The following is an 18,053-nucleotide window of genomic DNA, read 5'->3' as shown; positions in this document are numbered from 1 at the left end:
TTGCTTGGAGCAAGTTCCGAAACAGAAGAGATTCAAGATCACACAAAATTATTGAAATTACCATTTGCATCGTACAAACTCAAGCTTACCTTAACATCAATGATATTTGAGGAGTGATTTTTCAAAGGGGACAAAATGTTTTTTTCACATTAAAAAAAAAAAATAATTGTGCAGTCTTGTACTCCACATTCCAATGCTCAATTATAATTGAGCCACGTTAGAAAATCGTACTCTGAAAATAGGTGCAAAACTAAAATTATATGGACATTTACAAATTCGAGGTTTTTTTTTTTTCTATTTTCTGAGAAATTGCAGTGTTTTTACCTATATTGAAAGGTCACTCATCATTTTATCGTGAAAATTTTGTATATACACTGCCGCTCATCTGAATAGGTTCACATCTGTCGACTGTCGAGTTTCTTTTCGTGGTTTGTAAATTGGTAATTTTTGAGAAGTTTTGTTCTTCTCAAATGTTTACAACTTCTGACAACCCGTTTTGCCGTCGTTAAACTGCATTTTACACCGGTTTTTAGCTTTATTTTTAGCGTGAAGTCATGCTGTTCTGATGATTGCACATCTATCGGCCCATGCTGTGACTGAGTTACTTCGACTTTTAATATTGTTTCTATACCCTTGGATATTGCGTTTTCGCCCTTACAGATTATTCTCAATCAGATTTATTGACAGACACAATTTTGAGTCCAACTGACCCATGCAACTCATCATTTATTAACATTTTTGCTTTTAAACCCATTCAGATGAGCCAAAAAATATGCTTGTTTTCATGAATAGATTTGGTCTAGCTACCGTGTGAGAAGAACGGTAGGCCCTAAGACAATTTTTTTTCTCCTAAACTAAGCGCAAAAAGGTGTTCTCTCGTTACATATACAAAAAAGATGTGCCATTGCATTAAATACCGAGACAGTCTAAAAGTAAAATGAACTAAAATGTGAACCTATTCAGATGAGCGGCAGTGTACATACATATCTGTCAAATTGCTGCGAATTTGGAAAAAATATTTCTGAGATTCAAAAAACTACTTCTTCAAGTAAAGTTGAAAAGAAGTCCTATACTTTTTGTAGACTTAACCTTTTCAGGTATGATATGCTTATGATGCTATGCTTACTCTTGATTCTTGTATAAGTTATAATATAACCATTTTTGTTTGATTGTACTGAAACATTATACAAAAAAAAAAATGGTTCATTGGGGTGTATACGTACTTTTATCATAAAAAATTTAAGAAACAAACATTTTATGATTACGATCAGTCATTCGACTTTTTTTAATATCATCCTTGAAAGTATAATACAGACTCCAACGACAGCACCATTGATACACAAAAGAAATGAAGTACAAAACCTAATTTTAACAGCCCATGCCGGCCAACCCAAAGTAATGCTTTTCATGAATTTTGACGTAAAAATTCACATTTGCATTCAGTGAAAAGTAAGAATTTTAATTTCCAATTTGGCTCAAAATTTGAAATGTTATGTGAAACGATTAAACATACTTTTAGAGCTATTATTATCCTATTTCTTGAATTTTTCTTTTAATACGTACAAAACAATTCTACACTAGTTTAAGCATTTTAATGTTAAACTGTTGCCAATTATGTATAACCTTTTGACAACCACAGAGATGCATGTTTAGACGCATATACCTAACTTATTCTATTCTAAATAAAAACTTACTTTTATGAATACGATTCCCAAAATAGAGCTACTCTTTTTCTTAAATTTCGTTCTTTTTTATTAATTCTTCTCCCTAAAAGAAATTCCCTTGAGGATTCATTCAGAATAGGGTTCAATAACTTTAAAATTCGTTTTTATCGCATAGGTAAACCTGACGTCAATAATTTTTCTGACTTGGATGTGTAATTTTAAATTTAACATTATAACTTTTTTCGAATATTTGACCTTTGTTCATCTTCTTCCATGTTGCCTTAATTCTCTAAAAATCTGACAGCAGTGATGCAAAGCTTTTGAAAATAAAAAAAAAAATCACGAATCACCAGGCGCCCATGCGGAGGTAGTACGTATGAACTTACTTTTGCGTTCCTTTAAGCTTTTTATAAGATACTCACCTCACATGTTTGTTATTGCAAACCAGCTCAGCTGGTGTGAAAATAAGCTTACCCTTAGCAAAGCTTATATAAAATATGTACATTATGTATGTTTGTGTGGAAATACTTATGTCTCTCTTTCTTCCTTTTTAACTACTTCTTCAGCATCACTTTTCTAGCGAATGCATTTTATTTGCCAGTGCTGTCGTTTTACTAAATCCAATTGTAGTTTTCTTCATGTACTTTGGGGAGCATACCTTTTAACCTTTTAGTTATTGATGTTCAATATAATTAAATGCATCCATGATGAAAATCCTAACAGATGTTTTCAATTTCTACAACTCCTAGATTGGATAAAGAGCTTAAGCGTAAATAAAACACAATTCGTTATTTTATTCGTAAAGAAACGAGAACGAAAATTATAATTTTTATTTTATTTCTTAATATCACAATATAAACACGGGGCAGCGTTTTTATAAAAAGTTTTTCTTTCTTCCAAAATATCTTTTTTTCATTTTTTTTTTCATTGACAAAATTGCGCGACTAAAATCTAATAAACAAAAAGTATAAACTTGACATTGCACAATGTCCCAGCAGTTCTATTTTTCCTTAATTATTTTCAAGGAAAACTACACATTTAATTACATACGAAATAAAAGTAAAATAATAAACAATTTTAACACATAAAATTGAAAGATTCACAATTATTAAAATTACGCTTGGGGAAGTACGAAACAAAACCAAATAAAAAAACAACAAAACACATAAATATCCATTTACGATTAATCTACCAATCCACATCCATTTTCCAATAAAACATTCTAAATTTTTGATTTAATTTTAAATGCTAGTTAAGGGGGCGAATAATGTTACATACATTTTGTTTTTAAGTTTAAATTTTAAAGTACATCTTTGTTTATTTTGTATGTGGATAAATTTACAACAAAAATTTATTTTTATATTTTTTTGTTTCTTTTCAAATCGTTATCTGATTTATTAATAAGCTTTTCTTTCGTTTAAGAACGAAAGTTTCTTTTTTTTCATTATAATTTAATGCTATAATTTTACATTTATATCATAATATTGATTTTTTTTGTGTAAGAATTAAGCATATTTCTGATTTAAATTGATTGTTTTAAAGCGAAAATGCTGCAAGAATATTTTATAATTTGTATCATAATTATATTAATGGATATTTTTTCTTTTTTTTGTTTGTTGGTATTTTTTTTTAACTAAATATTTTGCTTAAATTATTTACTAAGTTTGTTGCTGATTTTTTTTTTTTAAATCTTAGATTAAATTAGCTTTTAGCTATTTCAGTCAGTGTCATCTCGGTCAACATCTCCTTCAGACTTACTAGTGGAGGATGCTGATGAACTTCTGTCATGGATCAACATGGAAAGGGTCTCTAAACTTCGTCGGACCTGAAAAAATGAATGGATAATTTAATTATATTAAATTGTGGAAGCATTTGAAAAGTAAAAAAAATTGGGTCAAATTATCTTAAAATAAGTTTCCTAATGCGATAAAAAAAAAACTAGTTTGTTGTGCCATATAAAATTAAGAAGGAGTCATTTCAGGTACAACCGCAACACTGGTCCGTTTAAAGTTTTTAATAGACGATTTTCATAGAAATAAAATTTTCTATCAAAACTAATTGGTTACAAAATTTTATTTTTACATTTCTGTCATTTTTGCACAAACAAAAAAAAAATAATATGGTACATATTATCCAAAAAGCTAACCTCTACTTTATTTTGTACAAAATTTGGATGAACTTAGGGAATTTGATGGTAAGGAATCATATTAGACAATACAAAATTGTATGATCTTGAACTTTGCAGACAATTTGTTTGCCTAGGTTTGGACAGCCACCAAAGTCGCAAAAATAAATGGCAATCGCTCCGATTAATCAAAATCTAGGGGCTTTATTTTTTAGTTTTTTTTTTTTTTATTTGTCTTAACAAAAAAGTCTAAGCAAAAAACATCAAAAAAATGATTTTACATAATTTTGGACTTTCGTCACCAATTTAATAATGGACTGATTTTCATAAAATAAATGGCAATCACTTTGTTTTATCAAAATCTAGGGGCGATATTGTTGATATTGAACGAATTTGTGCCTTTGAAAAAAGCCTATTCAAAAAGACTTTTGTCCGTATGTATAGTTTATTTATACCGCCCATATAACGGTTTGGAGACATTGCAATTTTCTCAAAATTTCAACAGGATAATGACCCTAAAAACACAACCAAGTTATACCAGGACTAGCTCAAACAGAGAGAAGACGAAAAAATCCTTCAAGTCATGATATGGGCACTGCAATCTCCGGATATAGACCTTGCTTATAGAGTTGTTGTAGGAGGAGCTTGATAGAAGGGTTCGAGATCAATGAAAGGTTTATGACACTTTTTTATACACTATTTAAAATCGTCGATTTAGAGTGAACTTGCTAACTGCCAGTCTGCCATCTGCTAAATCTACATAAAGATTATTTCAATAATTAAATAAAAATACAAAAAGCTCAGTAATCTTATCAATTCCTTAACATTTTTATTAGTATGGAATCTAAGGAATAAATTTATATTATTTTGGCTTATTCAGAAACTAAGAACTTCTTTATCATCTCTCAGCCATATGCCTGGAATGATGCAGATATCAAACTTTTTTTTTTGGATATATACATAGAAATGATTCGTGACTTAGCAAGGTTCAAGAGTAGCCCATTGGCGATAGACCAAGCATTTGTTTGATGATCGAAAGTTCATTAAGCTGATTGAAGGGCTTTGATAGATGGAGTTGGATATCGTCAGCATATAAATGGACTGAGGCATGTAAATAGTAAGACGGCAGATAATTGATAAACATGCAAAAAATTATTGGTCCGAGAATAGATCCCTGTGGGACCACAAAAATAATATTCAGAAAATCGGATTTATCTATGAACAACGGAGATGAAACTCTTTGGGACTTCATAGCTTTTCCAAAACTGGTTAAACCCGTTTTCAGTGGAAAAGATTAATATTTCACATGTTCTAGTGATTTGTCTCATGTGATTGCCCGAGTCAACATAACATATCACTGCACATATCATCGTGTGACAACTGTCTATAATTTCTTGTCCTATGATTGTGACATGATAAGTTGATGAGTTCAAAGCATAATTGCCATATTATGATAATAATTTTACTAGCTCATAAAATTTTTTCCCTTACTTAAATTTATCAGAAACTATGTTTTCTGTATAAGAAAACCTACGGCCGATACTATACATATCACTATTTGTGCCAACTATCTCAATCATTTATTCATCCAAATATTTAAGTGCCAAGGGCTCACCATATCAACAAATTTATTGAGCTTAGTTACATAACAAATAAGTTAATTAAAATAACAAATATGATCTATAGCGTCGATTAGAATAAACACTTCAAATTGTCAACATAATACAGCACTTGTAACTTTAATAATTTGGTCACCGGGAAACTATAATAGGTACTAATACTTCAAGTGCTTTGATTTATCTATATGAACTTGAGGGCTTTAGCATAAAGGGATACCCTCAAATTAGTCATTTGCTTATATTCAACGTCATTTACAAATATCAGTTGCCAACAACTTATTGTCAAGTACTTTCATGTGACTCACGAATAATTGTAATTTGTCAATATTTTTTTTTGTAATTGACCAAAAGCTTCACTTTTGAAGCAGAACTTCTACTTCAAGAGTTAATTACTATACGTAGATATGCATATTATTTAAACATCCAGACAGCAAGCATATTTTTAAGTGCCTATATTTTTTAAATAGGGAAATGCTGTGCTATCTAAAAATTTAATATTAGTTTTTTTTTTTTCTTAAATAAAAATGATAAGATAAAAAATGTCAGTAATGGCCTCATATTCGCAAGTCCAGGTGTTGCACAGGTGTTGCGGTATTGTTTACACTTCAAATATATGCAACGATTGTTAAATGCTAGACAACGGTGGTGGTCAATGGACGAATAAAAAGATTAGAAAGTTATGGTTTAAGTATGTATTTAGGACAACACTTAAGTGTTTGTTCCTGATAGCCTTTTATTTTTAATTAGATAATATTTTGTGCAGCTGTTTTGAGAAATTGAAGTTTATTGTTTTCCATTTCTTCTCGATATCAAGATTTGAAATTATTTAAACCTAATTGTTTCGAGATACAGCCGTCAGAAAGATATATAATTATGGATGTGAATTAAATAATTCACACCTGGCCTAATTCCTTACTGATAATGCGACTCCGGTAGGTCAGGGCCGTCCGCCGATGAGCGTATTAAAGTATCTTGAAATTTTTCTTATGAAGAGGGTAATCCTTGAAGAACCACACCGGCTGCATTTGGGATGCAGGCATATTTATGCATAATGCAGAAAAAAAGGTTTCCAATAGTTAAACAAAATTGATGACCAACGGATTGGATGTAATTTGCGGTGAAATCCCGGCAGAAAAGAAAATAAGTTTGAGGAGTAAAAGCTCGAGAAACGGAGGGTTTCCTTAAAATTTTATAGAGATTTGACATTAGAAGGAAAAACCTTTAAAACGTTTTATCAATTCTTAAGTATCATGAAAGTCTCAAGCTTTTTTTGTTTCGATCAGAACTTCTTGGGATCATACCGAATGATAGGAGTTTAAGATCGATACTTTCGTATTCGATCGTGTTTCTAGTAAAATCTCGAGCAGTGTTTAGGTCGGCAGCATTTATTGAAGGTAACTGGAAAGAGATAGCTTTATCGTAATTAAAGACTTACTAAGTATAACACGATAATCACAACGAAATGATTTGCTAAACGGTGAACATCGAAAAACGCGTTCATAAAGACAGAAAGAGTTCAAAGCTGGACAGCACAGTTTGCCAGAAGGTCCACAAACAGAAAAGGATGGTGAATAAGTTGCTTTTGACATGAAAAAAAGAATCACCTTCCACACCGAAAAAAGATTGCAATTCAATTGTTAAACCAGAAGTTACTGTGTTTGGGTAAAGAGCCTGAATTAGTACTATAATATCATTACAACGAACCCAGTTTCATTGGCTAGAAGATTGCATCAATTCATTAGGTAAATTAGCAGTAATTCCATTTACCGTTCAGTTAAAAACCTCTTAACTGCGCTAAGAAATCAACCCCTAAATCTGTTAAATTAAAGGGCTAATTCGAAGAATCAGCGAAAGAATCTGGCAAATTAATAGGCTGAACCTGGTAAATCAATGAGCGTACCTCACAAATAAACGAACGAATTCCGGTAATCATCAGGCGAACCTGGAAAATCAACGGACAAATATGGACAAGGATTAAGCTCCGTAGCACTGATGGTGGTCTCGATTTTGAGTGAACTAATAATAAAATATGATAAACCATGCTTCTGTGCTTTGAAAGTTGATTCTGGCCTATTTGATACTCAACGAACGATGTTGAAAAACACTTTTTGCATTTTCCAACTAAATTAAAAAGTTAATCTCGAACTATTTTGATACCTAAATTTGTAAAAAGGAACGGCAACACCTCTCTCAAAGGTTTTTTAAATTTTACTTCCTTTTTGGCGGTTACGAAACTTCATTGGCTTGTAGGGGTGACTAATATTTTATTCATACTGTTTTAAGAGAATCAACAAGAACGAACATTTGTGATACAATTTTAGCTCAGATTTACTGAACCATGAATTCATACAGATTTTCAAAAATATTTAGGTACTTGGTATCTGAAACAATGAGAAAATGAAATTAACATACCTTGGCAATCTGTTGCAAATTTGAGTGTAATATATTCTGAGCTTCTTCTGTGCTTTTTGACTGCAATTCCTTCTGCCATCGAAGAGCTTCGGCAAAAACATCAGCATCATTTCCAGATCCCTGATATGACAATATTAAATTCAAATTATTATTTATTTAAACCATACTAAGTCTCAAATCTTACCCAATTAAATTCTACTGTAGATCGATATAAACTAGTTTTGGCCTCAATATCCAATATTCTGTAAAGTAGGAATCCCGAGAATATGGCCAAAATAAGTGACAGCACCACACCCATATAAACTACATTGAATTCTGTGGGAAATTTCAAACGTACAATTGCGCTCTTTGAAAATGCTTTAAATGCAGTCGATGGAGAAAACACCACAGTATTTGGTGAAGATGATGAGGATGATGTTTGACCATTACCAACAGATGATGCTGATGAAGTTGAGGAAGTTGATGTTATAATGGTTGATGATGATGATGGACCAACAATAGTACTAACACCACCAACACCAACTAATGTAGCCGTAGGAAGTGATGAGTTGGACGAAGCACAAGATGTTGCTGAAGAAGAAGAACATGCTTGTTGTTGATTTTTACTTGATGTATTGGTGGTTGTGGTGTTTGTGCTTGGGATAGGTGGCGCTGTTCGAGTTTTTCCTAATGTGCCGGTGGAAGAGTTTTTGGCATTTGGGGAATCTGATCGAGTGCCTTTGCCGCCTGTGCCTGTTCGACGTAATAATGTGTGACTTGATTCCGATGCGGTTAAAGGCCTTCCAGCAATTAGGGCTTGAGGTGGACTTTCATTGCCACTAATGGAACAACTACTGTCATCCTCAATCGAACACTCTTCAGATATCTCGACGTCGGGAAGGGCTTTTTGAATCAATGGAGCTGGTGTTTCGGTTGGACAAACGCTGCACATCAGTCGAAAGGCTGATTCTCGGCTAAGGAAACTACCGAAGACATGACGCTCATCAGCAGTGGCCACTCCAACAGCATTTGGTATGATTTTTGCTACTTTTTCTTTAGAGATTTTAGTAACCGATGATGTTGGAATGACAACCTTAATAGAAAAATTAATTTAAAAAATATATCACTTCATTTGAAAATAGGCGTTTCTAACCTTAGTAACATAACCAAAAACATTTGAATAAAATGCAAAATGATGATCTGTAATGTAAAGATGTCCTTGCAATAGAATATCACTGACTAGTGCACATGAGAAATCTGTAATTAGGTTAAATTTAGTCACTTAAAGTTCAGAATTTGAATAATGATCAATCTTACAGTTAATAACTCGTTCATCTTTTGAGACTTGTGTGAAATGTCGATGGAATTTCTTCAATCTAGAGCTGGATACTTCTTTTCTCTTTTTTTCTTCCTTCTGCGCAACATCATTTTTCGACACGATGGTGACTTTTGAGTGGGGACTTAGACTTCGAAGGTTTGCCGAAGATGACACCAGGGGCAATGTGGTTGAATTAGTTTGCCTCAATGCTCTAAAAATTTATAAAAAAAAAACACATTTTTTTATGTTAAAAACGGAAAGTTTTTGAAATTAAAAATTTTTTTAAATTAAAAAAAAATTTTCAAGGTTTTTAAAAAAAGTTTTTGAGACACATTCACTCACTCCACAGAATAATAACGTCGCAATGTTTCTTGTGTATCATTTTCTTGAAAATAATTGTCATATACATATTTTTCAAACAAAACCATATTCATACTTGAAGAACGATGTTTAAAAGCACTTTTTGCATTTCCGACTAAATTATAAAATGAATCTCGAACCATTTTTATATAAAATTCGTAAACAAAAACAGTTCAAAAAGAGACGATAACACCTCTCTCATATAAAGCTAATTTATAACTGTCACAAGCATTGCAAAAGACTGTTGTTAAAATATACGAAATTTATCGATAAGGTTTTAAGATAACGATAAAAAAGTCTTTCTTTTATTTTGCACAAACGGCCGTCTTGTTTCGGTTATTAAAAAAGGCAGACAAAATATTGACAATATCAAAGCTTGACATAAACATGATTATAGTTTAGGGTACGGCGTTACTGGTCGATAGTGGATTCCATAGAGACTCGTACTGCTAACCAACTTGGATCAAAGAGACTCTGAGTTACTTTCATTTGGAACTCCTGCACAGTGATCCGTTTTTAGACGGCCATTATCTAACAAAATTCCAATTAATTTTTTTCGATAGTAAAAGTTGCAGCTTGCCAAAAATAGTTGTGAGGCACCAAAGATACGATACTCCAAATGAGATCGTTTCTATTAATAACAAAAATATTGCGCCTTCTTAGGCACGTAGGACCATCCGCTCCAGTCAACTTAGTTTAAACACCTACCCTTCTTATGCCTAGCATATTTTTTTGAGATAATGATCTAACCTAATCTTTTGTATCTCAGTTTATATCAAATTACAAGTATAGGCCCACAAGGTACCAAGTTCAAGTTCAAAACAAATCAGCCTTTTATCAAACCATGCAAAATCCAGACATTCTATTTGAAATCATAAATAGTTACGATATCAGATAGTATCAGTCTTATCCTCCTGATGTTATTGTTATGACAAGGAATGAGTCAAAGGTAGGCCCCACTATGAATCATAGAATGTTGAGTACCCCTAATTTCTAACATAGATAGGTCAGTTTAGGCAACCGATAATACACGCGACTGCCGATATTGATTGTTGAATATTAATTGATTTTTAACTTCTAATAAAGATGACACATTTCGTTTCAAGGGAATGACTAATTTATTCAAGTTGTAATAAAAAAGTGAGAGTATTTATTGATCTGATATTAATGTACTGGCACTTTGGTGCAAACATTTTAATTGCGATATAATTTTAACTTAATTTGATTTCTAAACCTTTGTTGGGAGATAGGTTTATTGAGACTTTTATCTGTTGAACTTTTTTAGAAAAAGATTCAGCCACACATTGATTGATCAAGATACATTTGATTTTTGATGATTTTTGTACCGCTTTTTGTTTACAAGGGAAATTGGTTCCTCTTTTTTGTTTAATTTGTGTTTCTGATAAGATAAGTTTTTTCTAAGTGAAAACTCGCCAATTGATCAAGCTGTTTCTTATCAAAAGTAAGGAATTATGTGAAGAAATTTTTTCATAAGAAAAGTTAAGATGCCTGCAATCAATTGGTTCATTGAAACCTTCAATATATTTTTAAAAAGTTTGCTTTTGGGATAAGAACCAAGTACAAAAAAAGTCTATAAAAAAAGTTGGGTGGAAGGGTGTTTTTTCGTGGACAAGAAGGAGGGGGTGAAGGTCAAAAATATACTGAAACAAATTGTTTGTCACATATGACACATGTATTTTTTGATGCTGAATCTAATGACATAAAAATAAAGTCAATACGATTGCTCTAAGAAAAGTTATTACCGATTAAAAACAAGGGTGCTTGATTAAAAACAAGGGTGATTGATGGGTTAAGTTGTGTGTGAGGAAGGTATCATAACAGCTGACTTAAATTTTATAAATTTTTAAAACTTGGTGTAAATGTTTTGGTTGGTATAAGAATTAAGAATCTATAAAGTGTACAAAATTATCTTGAGTGAAAGGGTGTTTTTTTTAAGAAATGATGAAATTCGGAATTAGTACCACAAAAACTAGGAAAAAATTGTTACACAAATGAAAATTGGTAAAAATGTTTCATTTATAACAGAAACCAAGAACCCGAACATTCTATACAAATATTTGAATCTTATGATATTCAGCATCAAACAATACCTTGGAAACATGTGTCATATGAATATATTCGACAAACAATTTTTTTCAGTATATTTTTGAACTTCACTCCCTCCCTCTTGTCCGCGAAAAAACACCCTTCCACCCAACTTTTTGTATAGACTTTTTTTGTACTTGGTTCTTATCCCAAAAGCAAACTTTTTGCCAAGTTTCATGAGTGTAACAATTTTTTTTTAAATGCCTATTTTACCATACCCTAGTATCTACCTATACCGCAAATAAAAATAAAAATTTTATAAAAGGCTAATTTACAGTTCTGTGAGAAAAAATAAAATTCAAAGAACTGTGTTTCGAAGCAAAGGAAAACGTCCAAAAAAAGATGAAAAATTCTTCTAGACACAGGGGGTGTAGTTCCAAATCAAATTGCATTCATTATATGCAGTTTTCCAAATAAAGATGATAAAAAGAAAAAAAAAACTCTACCACAAAGGTATCCTTTCTTCCACGATACGAAATAGTTGAGGCAATGAGGAAGTTATGACGTCAGCTAAGTTTGGAGGCAGTATTGAAGAGTAAAAATGTATGTTTGCATATTGTTTATTATTATTAATCTGATAGTAAATTACACATTAATAGAAAAAAAAGTCTAAAATTTAAATATCCCCTTAACCAGTATTTCTTCAATTTCTGAATTTAAAAATCAGTATTTCTCCAATCAAACACAAGATAGCGATTCGAAATGCCAAAATCATCATTATAAAAATCCATTTCAAGTCTTCAACTTTTAATTGGCTCCAATTTTGTTTCGTTTGTAAAATTTAACTTTTTTATTCTTCCAATTTCCATTAACTCCTGAAAGGCTCTTCTTTTCCAAAAATCAATCAATCCAGCTGATTGCATTTCTAAAATGCAATAATTTAACAATTTTTTATAAATTGAATTTTCATTTATAGCAATAGACATTGGTAAATTTTTCAAAAGACACAATTCATCAGACCAACGAAACAATTGCTGACCAAAAAAATTCTGTTGATTTTTAAAAATTTCCCATTTGGGACTATTAACTGTGATGGCATATTTAGTATTTAAAGTATCTCGATATTTTAAAAAAGCATTAATATTGGCCTCAACTCGGAAAATCTTTGAATACCTTTTCGCTAAATTAGGTCTGCGTTTGTACAATAACTCATCCATATCACCTTTAAATGCAAAGATTTTTAAACCAGACGTTTCCAAATCATCAAAGGATCTTATAAGCTTCTCTCTTGGCGGTTCGGTCATGAAAGACTGAAGAAATGCATCGTATGAAGTAACCATCATGATTCCCAGCAAAAAAAGAAGCAAATAAATGATTTTGGTAGTGATAGATGGATTCCGTGATTCAGAGAATGACTGTCCAAGTATTCCCCGAAAACAATCAATATTGAAAAATAAATTACATCTGCAAACGGACCGTTGTGATCCTAAAAATTCATTATCCAACTCAAGCAACACAGAAAGAAAAATGTAAACTCCAATCGTTAACACAAATGCTTTCCAGTGAAATACAAATGCAAACACCTTATAAATGGGAATGTTTGACTCTATTGGCAGCATCAAACACCAATCTATCATAATATATGGATATGAATGCCAATCATTTGTGTCTCGTAAAATCAACAGATGAGACCCTGTTATCTCAAATGTTCCATTTAATACAAATGTATGCAAATCGTGGAACGAAATTGAAGTGTTCACATTAGAGGTGTTCAGTTGGGCATTGTGTTTCTGAGCAATATAATTGAAGATATGTCCAATATAGCCACCAATTACTGTATGACCGTTAGTTGATTTTGAGACAATCAGCGCTGGTTCTGGTCCACCAAAAAATACCGGTAATGTTGAGCCTTTAAGGTCCTTCATTTGGTTTGGAAATACTACACAATCATTTTTGTTCCAGATGTGCTCTTCGATTGTAAAGTTTGTAAAATTGTTGTAACTGTAGTAAGCCGAAGAAATGAAAAAGTCTTGAAATACTACGAGAATATTGATCATTTTATTTTTCCAGCAAAATTTAAAAATTCGCTTTTAGTCGGAGAGGCGACCGTCGAGTTACTTAGCTCATAAGGTTAGAGGTTAAAATTGGTGTCAAATGAAAGATAAGTTGATACTGAAAATAAAAAAATAGGGTTGCCACTTCTAAAATGGGAACTTCCATGTGGCAACCCTATTTGAAAGGAAAAATTGTCACATAACTAATACATTCATATCTTTGTTATTTGGCCAGATAAAAGTTTTTTTTTAAATGCCAAACGAAAGTCAAAATATTAAAAAAAAATAATAAAATAATATAAAGAACGTAACCCTACAAATGTGGCAACCCCATTCAAATGAATACAACACTGACAAAAATCTTCTTTGAACAAAACAGTATAACTTTTTATGCACTAGAAAGTTAAACTATACGCCATATTTTAGATAATACTCTCTTCTATCTAAAAAATGTCGGGTGCCACCTCGCAAGTGCAGACAAGTACTCGGCAACCCTACTCAAATGCTAAAAAACCCAAAAATCACTTGTTTTTTGGCCAAAGTGTATAATATTTGATAGAGTTAAAGGCTGTAAAATACATCATGTTTAGCTTAGACTCTCTTCTATCTAAAAAATGTCGGGTGCCACCCCGCAAATGCAGACAAGTACTCGGCAACCCTACTCAAATGCTAAAAAACCCAAAAATCACTTGTTTTTTGGCCAAAGTGTATAATATTTGATAGAGTTAAAGGCTGTAAAATACATCATGTTTAGCTTAGACTCTCTTCTATCTAAAAAATGTCGGGTGCCACCCCGCAAATGCAGACAAGTACTCGGCAACCCTACTCAAATGCTAAAAAACCCAAAAATCACTTGTTTTTTGGCCAAAGTGTATAATATTTGATAGAGTTAAAGGCTATAAAATACATCATGTTTAGCTAAGACTCTCTTCTATCTAAAAAATGTCAGGTGCCACCCCGCAAATGTAGACAAGTACTCGGCAACCCTACTCAAATGCTTAAAAACCCAAAAATCACTTGTTTTTTGGCCAAAGTGTATAATATTTGATAGAGTTAAAGGCTATAAAATACATCATGTATAGCTTAGACTCTCTTCTATCTAAAAAATGTCGGGTGCCACCCCGCAAATGCAGACAAGTGCTCGGCAACCCTACTCAAATGCTAAAAAACCCAAAAATCACTTGTTTTTTGGCCAAAGTGTATAATATTTGATAGAGTTAAAGGCTGTAAAATACATCCTGTATAGCTTAGACTCTCTTCTATCTAAAACATGTCGGGTGCCACCTCGCAAATGCAGACAAGTACTCGGCAACCCTATCCAAATGCTAAAAAACGCAAAAATCACTTGTTTTTTGGCCAACGTGTATAATATTGGATAGAGTTAAAGGCTGTAAAATACATCATGTTTAGCTTAGACTCTCTTCTATCTAAAAAATGTCGGGTGCCACCCCGCAAATGCAGACAAGTACTCGGCAACCCTACTCAAATGCTAAAAAACCCAAAAATCACTTGTTTTTTGGCCAAAGTGTATAATATTTGATAGAGTTAAAGGCTATAAAATACATCATGTTTAGCTAAGACTCTCTTCTATCTAAAAAATGTCAGGTGCCACCCCGCAAATGTAGACAAGTACTCGGCAACCCTACTCAAATGCTAAAAAACCCAAAAATCACTTGTTTTTTGGCCAAAGTGTATAATATTTGATAGAGTTAAAGGCTGTAAAATACATCCTGTTTAGCTTAGACTCTCTTCTATCTAAAAAATGTCGGGTGCCACCTCGCAAATGCAGACAAGTACTCGGCAACCCTACTCAAATGCTAAAAAACCCAAAAATCACTTGTTTTTTGGCCATAGTACGCTTCCAACGAATGAGGTATGTTATATTGTTTTATATAAGACTCCACATAAAATATTTAAAATTTCTCCAAATATTCAATTGTATAATATGAATTTCGTTTACAGGTCGAAGGAGCGTCTTCCCCATCTTCATTAGCCTTGGATGTGAGAAATGTGTGCAATGATGAAAATACAAAATGTTCAGTACTGAAATCACAGGTAAAATCCAGAAAGCCATGTATTTTTTGTGGTAAAACATATAAAAAAAATAGCTATTACTCTGCGACATCAATATGCTCATCAAAAGACGTTATTGAAGCTACAAAACAGTATGCGGAATTAGTTGGTGATTCCGATTTAATAGATAGATTGAGAAACTGTGACAGTTTCTTGTATCACCACTCTTGTAAGGCTTTGTTAAAAAACAAATATAACAAAAAAATAGAAAAAAAAATATCATCAACCAAGTGGCATGCATTACGTCTCATCCATAAAGAGGCATTTGATTCACTCACATATTTTATTGAACAAAATATTTTTATTGAGAACAAAATATTCTATTTACAAGATCTGTACTTAAAATACAAATCTTCACTTCTTGAAATCGATTCTTCCTTCACAAAAAGTGATTTTAATTATTACTTAGCTACCAACTTACAGTACAAATTGTTAAAAAAATATGGTGATAATATTGTTATATGTTCTTCAAGTGATCAAAATAAGAAAAAAATAGTTTATAAGCAGGGATTAGATTTGCATTCCTTTATCAATATTATACAATATTATACACTTTGGCCAAAAAACAAGTGATTTTTGGGTTTTTTAGCATTTGAGTAGGGTTGCCGAGTACTTGTCTGCATTTGCGGGGTAGCACCCGACATTTTTTAGATAGAAGAGAGTCTAAGCTAAACATGATGTATTTTACAGCCTTTAACTCTATCAAATATTATACACTTTGGCCAAAAAACAAGTGATTTTTGGGTTTTTTAGCATTTGAGTAGGGTTGCCGAGCACTTGTCTGCATTTGCGGGGTGGCACCCGACATTTTTAGATAGAAGAGAGTCTAAGCTATACATGATGTATTTTATAGCCTTTAACTCTATCAAATATTATACACTTTGGCCAAAAAACAAGTGGTTTCTGCGTTTTTTAGCATTTGAGTAGGGTTGCCGAGTACTTGTCTACATTTGCGGGGTGGCACCCGACATTTTTTAGATAGAAGAGAGTATTATCTAAAATATGGCGTATAGTTTAACTTTCTAGTGCATAAAAAGTTATACTGTTTTGTTCAAAGAAGATTTTTGTCAGTGTTGTTTTCATTTGGATGGGGTTGCCACATTTGTAGGGTCACGTCCTTTATATTATTTTATTATTTTTTTTGTACTATTTTGGCTTTCGTTTGGCTTTTCAAATTTGTTTTTATCTGGCCAAACAACAAAGATATGAATGTATTAGTTATGTGACAATTTTTCCTTTCAAATAGGGTTGCCACATGGAAGTTCCCATTTTAGAAGTAGCAACCCTATTTTTTTATTTTCAGTATCAATTTATCTTTCATTTGACACTAATTTTAACCTCTAACCTTATGAGCTAAGTAACTCGACGGTCGCCGCTTGGACTATTTAGTTCTGCATGTTTTTCTGAAGAATTCTCGAGCACAAAAATTGTTCGGCAGAATAGAAGATGTTGGAGATTATCCAAAAGTTGTTGATGAAAAAATAAATCATTTGGATCAGTTTTAACAATTGTCAAGATGTTTTCATTAAATTTTCCTTTTAAGTAAAATGAAGTAACTCCAGTTGACAAAATTACTGGAATACCAAGTGAATTTGAAATATTTTGTAGGAATTTGTCATCAAAATTAAATGTTTGGAAAAGGAAAATAGTTTCAAATTGCTCGACTTTGTTGATATTTTCAATAAATTTTAAGAATTGAGAGTCAAATTCAGCTTCTATTTTCAATAACTGAGCTACAAAAAAGGCTAATAAGGTCACGAAACTCCTAATGTAGTTCATCTCGTATTATTTAAGAGACATATTTCAATAAAATGTAACAACTGCGGTCAAAAATTGGACTGAGAATACTCACTGTAAAACCAACTAGATTTACAATGTTTTGTTACAATATTCATATTTTAATCAATATTACTTCTAAATATGCTATGAATTATAATAAAATTATTATTATACAGCTGATGACTTTCATTTCAATGCTTTTACTTGCATCTATGTTATCTATGCTTATTGGTTTCATTAAAAAGTTTTAAAAAGTCATGAGGGAGGAGCTTTTAAAAACATCTGCAAACAAATGCTATCTTGAACTCATTCCTTAAGATTAAGATTAAGATTAGGGTGAGAGGTGGGAATAATTCGCCTTATCACTGCGGCCTCTGATGGGCCTATTGTGATGTCCTCTTTTTAGAGTTCACGTAGAAATCCTGAGTTTAGAAAACTTAGTATGTTTTTGGGTGAACTAGCGGCAATGTTTTCCGCTTCGAGATAATACCCTCCGAGGTGACGTCGACGTGTATTGATTAAGCAATTACAGTGACACAATATGTGTTCTGCTGTTTCTTCGTCTTCGTTACACATTCTGCAGGTATCGTCTTGTGTGATGCCCATGGTCTTGAGATGTTTTTT

General features: G+C 32.2%; 1 protein-coding gene across 5 annotated transcripts in view; it reads right to left on the bottom strand.

The window, feature by feature from the left end:
* Positions 1-2,452: 2,452 nt before the first annotated feature.
* The window catches only part of LOC129918685 (GRAM domain-containing protein 2B-like), a 93,792-nt gene continuing 78,191 nt past the window's right edge, over positions 2,453-18,053 (bottom strand). For 4 of the 5 annotated variants that reach the window (XM_055999374.1, XM_055999375.1, XM_055999372.1 and 1 more), the window contains 5 exons: positions 9,117-9,328; positions 8,953-9,056; positions 8,005-8,892; positions 7,821-7,940; positions 2,453-3,489 (listed from right to left, as the gene is read on the bottom strand). In XM_055999374.1, coding sequence (XP_055855349.1) covers positions 3,382-3,489; positions 7,821-7,940; positions 8,005-8,892; positions 8,953-9,056; positions 9,117-9,328 — 1,432 coding nt within the window. In that variant the 3' untranslated portion in view covers positions 2,453-3,381. The remainder of the gene's footprint in view (positions 3,490-7,820; positions 7,941-8,004; positions 8,893-8,952; positions 9,057-9,116; positions 9,329-18,053) is intronic. The other variant, XM_055999373.1, reaches the window with a different exon arrangement.

This window comes from Episyrphus balteatus, chromosome 4 (assembly GCF_945859705.1).
Source record: "Episyrphus balteatus chromosome 4, idEpiBalt1.1, whole genome shotgun sequence".
Classification (NCBI taxonomy): Eukaryota; Metazoa; Arthropoda; class Insecta; order Diptera; family Syrphidae; genus Episyrphus; species Episyrphus balteatus.
This window is presented reverse-complemented; position numbering and strand designations above follow the sequence as displayed.